Here is an 8,667-nt window from a genome sequence, read left to right as displayed (position 1 = left end):
CAAAGAGTTCCTTCTCCGCAGTAGAGTAGTTTACTTGGGCATAATTTAGAATTCTAATCGCATGGTAAATCACATAAGGCTTCTTCTCCTTTATCTGGCCCAACACCGCCCTAATAGCATAGTCTGATGCATCGCACATAATCTCAAAAGGAATACTCCAATCGGGTGGTTGCATGAAACGTAAAGGAAAATAGTCTTTCCTTGTGACAGTATTCAAATTTCGGTAGTCAATGCATATCCTTCAACCAGTAATAACTCTAGTTAGCACGAGTTCATTATCGGCATTGGCTACGATGGTGATTTTGGACTTCTCAAGAACCACCTATGTTGGACTCACCCATTAACTGTCAAATATAGGGTATATGATACCCACATCTAACTACTCAAGTACCTTAGCTTTAACCACTTCATGTTAGGATTTAAACGGTGTTGTGGTTATCGAAAGGTTTTGCATTTTCTTTTAAGTAGATGCAGTGAATACAAATCACAAGGTCAATTCCCTTGAGGTCTGCAATCGTCCATCCAAGGGCTCTATAATGTTCCTTGAGAGTTAAAATGAGCATTCTCTCTTATTTTTCATCGAGGTGGGCAGAAATCACCGCTGAGTATGTCTCGTCTTGAACTAAGTAGGCATATTTAAGATCAGCAAGCAGAGGTTTTAGGTCAAGCTTCGGTGCCTTGACACTAGATAACATAGGCATTGTTTTGGTTTGGGGCAATGACTCAAATTGTGGTCTTCACCGGTTAATTTCAAGTATCAGTGTTACATCAAGCAAGTCATTCATCCCCTTGATCATGTCATCATCTAAATCAAGGGAGTGGGCCAAACAAGTCTCCAAAGTGTTGGACTATAGAGTCAAAAGTGCTATCTTCCACGAATGAATCAATCATGTTAATATTGTGGGTATCATCAACATCCTCTGGTTGTTTGCTCATATTGTAAAAAATGTCCAGCTCTAATGTCATGTTCCCAAGAGATAATTTCACAACTTTATTCCTATAATTGATAATGGTATTTGATGTAGCTAGGAATGGGCGGCCAAGAATGACGGGAATTTGAGTGCTCACATCCATGATGGGCTAAGTATCCAAAATGGTAAAATCCACTGGATAGTAAAATTTATCGACCTGGACTAACACGTCCTCGATCATCCCTCTTGGTACACGAATCGAATGATCATCAAGTTGTAGTGTGGTCCTGGTGGGTTTCAATTCACTAAGTCCAAGTTGTTCGTAGACCAAGTAAGGTATCATATTTACACTTGCCCCCAAGTTAAAAAGAGTATGCTCAATCCAGTGATTCCCAATTATACAAATGATGATTGGGCTACTAAGATCCTTATATTTTTGTGGCACATCTTGCTTGAGGATGACACTCACTTTTTCTGCCAAAAAGATCTTATTTTCTATATTTTACTGTCTTTTGGTAATGCATAGATCTTTTAGGAGCTTGGCATATGAGGGAATTTGCTTCATGGCATCCAAAAGAGGGATATTAACTTTCACATGTTTAAGCACTTTTAAGATTTTTAAGTGTTAGCCGGAGGCTTAGGTGAAATCACTGCAGTGGGAATGGTGCAACCGGCTTTTATTGTCTATTCGGTTCTTTCTCATGTGAGATGTCACTAATTTCATCATCCTTCTTAGATTTTTCCGAGTCTTTAGGCTTCTCAGCCTTTGTCGGGATGATTTTGTCAATTTCTTTTCCATTTTTAAGGATGGTGATGGGTTTAGCTTGTTCCACATGTTGATATAAAGAGCTTGGGTCACTTATTTCACATTGCAGCTTCAGATTAGAGAGAAGTTGAGGTGTAAAAGTCCATTTCTCCCTAATCGATAGATGTAACTCGATTCTTTGAATGGACTTACTAAGGTCTTATAATGCTTGTAAAGTGTTTTGATTAAAGAGCTCTTGATTTTGGATATGTTTCAGAATCGAATCCTCTTGGGGTCTTTGCTGATTTGGAAATTGAGGGAGAGCCCCTTGAGAATTCCTATTTGTACCAGTCGTTTGACCATTCTCGCTGAAATTAGGATGATTCCTCCAATTGAAATTGTATGTGTTTGAAATAGGGGTGTTGAACGGTCTTTGATAGTTGTTTACGGCATTTGATTGCTCATATAACAATTCATGAAATACAGAAATTGTGGGACAATCTTGTGTCACGTGTATGTTACTAGCGCAAATACCACACACAACTTCAACGGTCTCCTCGGGATTGACCGTTTCTACTTTCCTTAGTTCCATGGCTTCCACCTTTCTTGTAAGGCTAGCCACCATAGCATTTACATCATCTTCTTCGTTTAAGACATAAATTCGTCCCTTCTCTCTTGATTGGTTGGGCCCGGAAGTTGTAGCTTTTGAGGAGGTGTCCCATAACTGTGCGTTTTCAGCGAGCATATCAAAATTGTCCCACGCGTTATCGACTTCTTTATTCAAAAATTCTCCACTGTACATCATTTACACGAATTGACGTATGGGCAAAGTCAATCCATCATAGAAAAAGCTTATGACCTACCAAATTTCGTATCCATGATATGGGCAAGAGTTCAAGAGATCTTTAAACCTCTCCCAACTTTGAAAGAAAGTCTCTTCCTCTTTTTGGGAGAAATTCATTATTGTTATCCTCAGGGTGTTGGTCTTGTGAATCGGGAAGAACTATTTTAGGAACTCCCGGGTCATCTCGGCCTATGTCCTAATTGATCTCGGCCGAAGAGAACGAAGTCATGACTTAGCCTTTTCTTTTAGAGAGAAAGGAAAAAAATTAAGTCTTAACGTGTCAGTAGTGATGTTTTGAAAATGCAATGTTGCTATGATTTCATTGAATTCCTTAATGTATAGATACGGACTTTCAGAATCAAGTTCATGGAACTTTGGGAGTAGTTGGATCACTCCTAATTTGAAGTCCACGTTTCTTGCATTGAGTGGAAAAATCATGCAGGAAGGCATAATTGTCCTCGCCGGTTGGAGATAATCTCTCAATGTTCTTGGTGAAGGAGCATTGCGCACTTCATTCTCATCTTAGTATTCCTCCATGGGATTATGTGGTTAATTTACAGCTAAAACTTCAGTTAACTCTGAGGGTCTTAGATGATGTCTAATCCAGTGATGGATAAACAATCTTTCGACCACATGGAAGATATACTCACACTTGAAGAGATTTTCAATTGATTTTCCTTCGGTGTTATGCATTCTATTACTAATACGATAGCATAAATCCTTATGTATACCTTTAAGGAGATGAATTGTCGCACGCCACATGATCATAATCACCATATTCATTTATGAGGCAACACACCTAGCATGTATAAAAAAGATCCACCGAGAGAATGAATCTAATCACAAATATAGCAATGATATTCTCGGTGAGGTATGTTTTTAAGAGGATAAATCGTCACATGCCACATGACCACGATCATCGTATCTATTAGGAGGCAATGTACCTGGCATGTTTATAAAAGACCCAATGAGAGAACGGATCTAATAACAAATCTGCGATGATATTCTCGAAATGAGTGTAAACAACAAGTATATTTTTAAGTTCCTGCGTATCATCCGTCACATTTTGGTAGAGTATCACAATTTTCTCACTAATAGGCGGGCTGCATCATTCCACAGTAATTCTGGCAAGTGGGCCCAATGGTTCAGTAATTCAGATGATTGATTGGTATTTTCTCCCCAAAAATCTCTCTTCTATAGTACAATCTTAAGATTTCGATTTATGACCCCCAAAGGACGGTTATGAAGATAATTACAGGATCAAGATGAACTACGATCTAGATTAGAAAACCATGGATCATACTTTGGGAAGATGCATTCCACATAACATTCTACTATCTTATCATTGTCAAAGAAGAAGGGGCTTGGATGGCTTGGTTAGAAAACCATGGATCACACTTTGGGAAGAGGTATTCCACGTAACAATCTACCATCTTATCATTGTCAAAGAAGAAGGGGCTTGGATGGCTTGGATTGCTTTACGCATACAATCACTAGACAGTGCAGAGAGCAGAACCTGAATGGCTCGAGCCACGTCTTTTGAACATTGTAGAGACAAAGCACATTACTGGGAGTGGCAATAGGCGGCCGGGTCAAATTTAGTCCAGCCCAGAAGACACATAATGTTGACCGGAGCCCAGCGCAAGGCTCAACTTATGACTAGTATAATTTGTCTATTTTTCAAGGTCTCTAAAAGGCATAAAAACACATGCGAACTCTTTGAATGAAAATTGAAAAGAAATATAGCTCTGGTTCATTTGGAGATGGTAAGATCTTTGGCCAAAGAAGAGATTGATCTGTAACAAGGTAACTTGGCTTTGCTTCCTCTCTTCTTCTTCTTCTTCTTCTTCTTCTTCTTTTAATGATACCAAGTCAGGTTCTTCTCCTACCAGTATGAATAGGCTGAACCAGAACCAGCCCAAAAATTGAGACACAATCCTTATTTCCCAGCAATGTTCCTAATATAATCTGTTGATCGACTGGACCACACATGCACGAAGAAATGGACAATTAAAAGAATGAATCATTTGCCTAATCAATGATTGGAAAGGCACATATGTAGGATATAACACAATGTAAATATGAAGGCAGGTCCAGCCCCGCTGGACTACAAGCTCAGACCGAAAATTGATCAAGCCATGTATGCCAGACCCAAAATAACAGGTCAGAGCCTGGGCTTGTCCACCTACCACTACCACCTGTGTTTAGCCAATAAGTCTTTTTTGAAGTTTCTACAAACAGCACATACAACCATAACCCAAAAATCAAATGGATGGCTAATAAGAATAGATAGGATACAAACATGACAGCCCACTTTCAATGGCAAAAGGCTAGAGCAGTCAAGAGGCTAGGATTGTTAGTGACAATTAATCTTGGGTCCAACCAAATTGTGGCCCACCAAATTAATATTCGATGACCCAAGACACGCTTGACATGAGCAGTGGAGATGGTAGGGAATGCCAATGTTCCTGCAAAGTTGAACCAGAGGCCCACGAAATCAAGGGTGTCTCCAAAGTTGGATTTACAGCATCACAATCGATTTGAAAATCCGAAGAATAACAGGAATGGATTACCAGTGGCTGAGCAAGGCCCACTGGTGCACATCTAAAATCCACATCATCCCCATCAGGTTTCATCCCCTCCATGTTTTGTCCGGAACCAAAAATTTAAAAATAAAAAATCAGGTCAATCTAGATCTCAGGCAGTGGGGCCACATACAGGGAACAATTGGTGAAGAATGCCCACCACTGAAAAAACCGGATGTGCATCAGGCCCACTGTGATGTGAATTACCATCCAGCCCATTCATAAGGTGCACCCCACCAGGATGAAGGGATGTGCGCAAAATCAAGCTGATCCAAAATACAAATAGGCCACACCACTTGATTTCGAAGATGAGGATACATTTTTAAATTGTTCGCTATGGTGCGGCCTGCCTTAGATTTGGATCAGCCTGATTTTTGTGGTGTCCAATCTTCAAAGTGAGGCACATTTCATGCACGGCTTGGATTTTACATAAACATCACACTAGACCCACAAACAACTCAAACATGTGGTATTTTCAAGGGAGAACTTTGAGATCTTGCCTCCTCATGGATGATACTAAACACTTAGAAATTGCATTTTTGTAATACAAGTAATTCAAATCAAAATATCCAAATTACTAGGCCCAGTTCAGATGTATCATGAACCAAATACCTGAATATCAGATAAAAAGTGAAATATATCCAATGGTCCTATTTCAACAAACAAGCGTCCATGAATCCAAGGTTATGATTGGCTCAACCAATCTGATTTTGGGCCTCTGACTTGGCAACAGTCTGTTTTAATTTTACTTGGACGCCATGCATACAATTTCTAAGTGCCCCATGGATCAAACATCATCGTGCCAGGGTATCAAAGAACTCCCTTTTATCATCATGGCAAATGATAAATCAAGTAATCCAGACCATCCATTCATCTAATCTATTCCATAGGATGGGTAGCCGCCTGTATCAGCCCTTATCACCCAATACAGCAAATACGAATCGGTTTCGGTGGTGGACATATGGTTACATCGAAACCGATTTCTAACCCTTGATCCCAACACCTGACTCAGCATTGGCAAGGACAAAATTCACCCCAATATTTACAAAACCTACTTACCATAGAAGTCTTGCGTTCATCCAAAAAACATCACCCTACAGCTATTACCACCCGCCCTTGCTGTTGCTTCCCGCACCTCCTTTGCCCCAAGGGTCAGCTGCTTTATCCCAACCGTCTGCTTGATCAATGCTCCCCTCTGCTGGTTTCTCTGCAACGGTTTCTTGGTTCCAACCAGAAGATTGATTCCCGGCAGGGGCTTTGCTTTCTTGGTTCCAGCTGCCTGATTGATGTCCACCTCCAGCTGCTGCTTGCGTTGGATCAGTTCCATTGTTCCAGCTGGATGCATTGGCAACATCACTGGTTTTTGCTCGGTTCCAACCTGTAGTTTCACCAGCATCTTTGGTTGGAGTCCCTCCGGTATTCCAACCAGATCCACCGGTGCTATGAAGGCTTTTTCCACTGTTCCAACCATCAGCTTGATCTCCAATTTCTCCAGCTTCTTTGGCTGGAGACTTCCCTTCGTTCCATCCAGAACCCTGCTTGCCATCTTGGCTCCCACCCTTCCCTCCGTTTCTGCTTCCATCTGCTCCTTTATTAGCAGCCGTGTCACTGCCCCAACCAGATGAACCACTGCCACCAAAAGCATTGGTTTTGTTCCAACCTGATGATCTATTCCCACCCGATGCTTCTGTTTTGTTCCAACCTGATCGATCTGTACTCCCTCCAGCATCGTCATTTGAAGTTGATCCCTGATTCCAGGCAGATGACTGGTTTCCGCCGGAAGCTTTGGGTGAGATCCAATTGCTTGATTCACCACTGTTCCAACCGGATTGGTTTCCGGCAAGGCCTCTGCCACCATCATGACCTTCCACTTGATCCTTCTCCCAGCCAGATGACTGATCTCCATTTCTGCCTGCTTCTTTACCCATGGACCACCCTCTGTTCCAACTGGATTCATTACCACCATCAGATGCTTTCCAACCATCCGCTTTGTTTTCGCTTCTGCCAGCATCTTGATTTCTGTTGTTCCAACCAGATGAAGTGTTCTTGGAAGACGACCCGTCCTCATTCCAAGAGTTCTCTGAATCTTTGTTCCAACCAGATGATTGACCCCGACCAAAAGGTTTTCCTCTATCGTTATAATCTCTTCCATCTCTTCCACCTCTACTTCTATTTCCTCCTCCCCTTCCTCTTCTCCCACCAAATCCCCGACCACCATCAAAAGTCCTTGGCTTGTTCCAACTGTCTTCTTGATCTGCATTTCCACCTTCAAAATTCCCCGTCCCTCCTCTGTTCCAACTGGATCCCCGTCCTCCATCGAAATCTTTTGGTTTATTCCAACTCTCAGCTTGATCCCTTCTTCCACCTCCATCTCCATTCCAACCGGACTCTTGGTCACCACCAAAAGGTTTTTCTCTTTCGGAATAATCTCTCCCACCTCTTCCTCTAGTTCCTCCTCCCCTTCCTCTCCTCCCACCGAATCCCCGACCTCCATCAAAATTCCTTGGCTTGTTCCAACCATCTTCTTGATCTCTATTTCCGCCTTCTTCAAAATTCCCCATCCTTCCTCTGTTAGAACCAGATCCCCACCCACCATCGGAATCTTTTGGTTTATTCCAACTCCCAGCTTGATCGCTTTTTCCACCTCCATCCCCATTCCAGCTGGACGCCCAATCACCACCTGAAGGCTTTGGTTTGTTCCAACCGTCAGCCTGACCTTGGCTCCTGAACTCCGTTTTGTTCCAACCTTTTGCATCTCCTTCACTTGTACCTTTCAACTTGTCCCATGAATCAGACTGACCTCCACTCTCGCCTTTGGCTTTGTTCCAGCCGCCTGCTTGTCCACCATTTCCAATTTCTGGCTGGGTTCCACGTCCAGCCGTGTTGTCCCAACCTCCTCCCTGATTCTCTCTTCCAGCAGTTGCATTGTTCCAAGAACCCCCCTGACTTCCAGTAGAACCTTCCATTCCCTTCCAACTGCCAGCAGATTTGCCCCACAGGTCATCCTTATCCGTCTTACCTTGACAGTCCACTGCTTTGCCCCATGAGCTTGTTTCATTTCCAAGGCCACCTTTCTCGTTGTCCCAAGAATTCGTATTATCTTGGATAACTGTTTTCCCTTTATCCCTGTTATTTTCTGATTTTTTCCAACAGTCCGCTTGATCGTTAGCTGCACCTTTTGTTTTCTCCCAACCACCCATTTCATCAGTTGGAAGATCAGACTGATGTTCGGTTTCAGGTTTTGCTTTGCCCCAGCTTCCCGCATCATTCCAACCGCCCGCTTGACCTCCAGTTGGAACCTTTTTCTGCCAGCTGTCAATCCCACTGTTACCATCATTAGTTTTAGCTGTAGCTTTATCCCAAGCATGTGCATCACTTCCCCAACTACCAGCTTGCTCTTTTGTAGCACCAGGAACTTTGTCTCCATCCATTGCTTTATTCCATGATGCACTCTGATCTCCACTTACAGGTGTTGCTTTGTTCCAGCTATCCGTGGCTTTAGTAGAACAATTTGATTGATTTCCGCCTCCCAATGTGGCACTTCCCCAAGGGTCAGCTGTTTCACCTAAACCATATAGGGAT

General features: G+C 42.4%; 1 protein-coding gene and 1 non-coding gene across 3 annotated transcripts in view; one reads left to right on the top strand and one right to left on the bottom strand.

Annotated features, from left to right (window-relative positions):
- Positions 1-2,528: 2,528 nt before the first annotated feature.
- On the top strand, positions 2,529-2,635 carry LOC131223360 (small nucleolar RNA R71). The gene has a single exon (XR_009160397.1). It is a non-coding gene; the product is annotated as a small nucleolar RNA R71 (small nucleolar RNA).
- A 3,298-nt stretch (positions 2,636-5,933) lies between these two features.
- Positions 5,934-8,667, bottom strand: part of LOC131253452 (protein RNA-directed DNA methylation 3-like) — a 47,228-nt gene continuing 44,494 nt past the window's right edge. The window contains exon 16 of one of the 2 annotated variants that reach the window (XM_058254444.1): positions 5,934-8,641. In XM_058254444.1, coding sequence (XP_058110427.1) covers positions 6,189-8,641 — 2,453 coding nt within the window. In that variant the 3' untranslated portion in view covers positions 5,934-6,188. Of the gene's footprint in view, positions 8,651-8,667 lie in introns of both variants that reach the window. The other variant, XM_058254437.1, reaches the window with a different exon arrangement.

The sequence above is a fragment of the Magnolia sinica genome, chromosome 1, assembly GCF_029962835.1.
Source record: "Magnolia sinica isolate HGM2019 chromosome 1, MsV1, whole genome shotgun sequence".
NCBI classification, from domain to species: domain Eukaryota; kingdom Viridiplantae; phylum Streptophyta; class Magnoliopsida; order Magnoliales; family Magnoliaceae; genus Magnolia; species Magnolia sinica.
The sequence above is the reverse complement of the archived record's forward strand: the minus strand, read 5'-3'. Positions and strand labels throughout refer to the sequence as shown.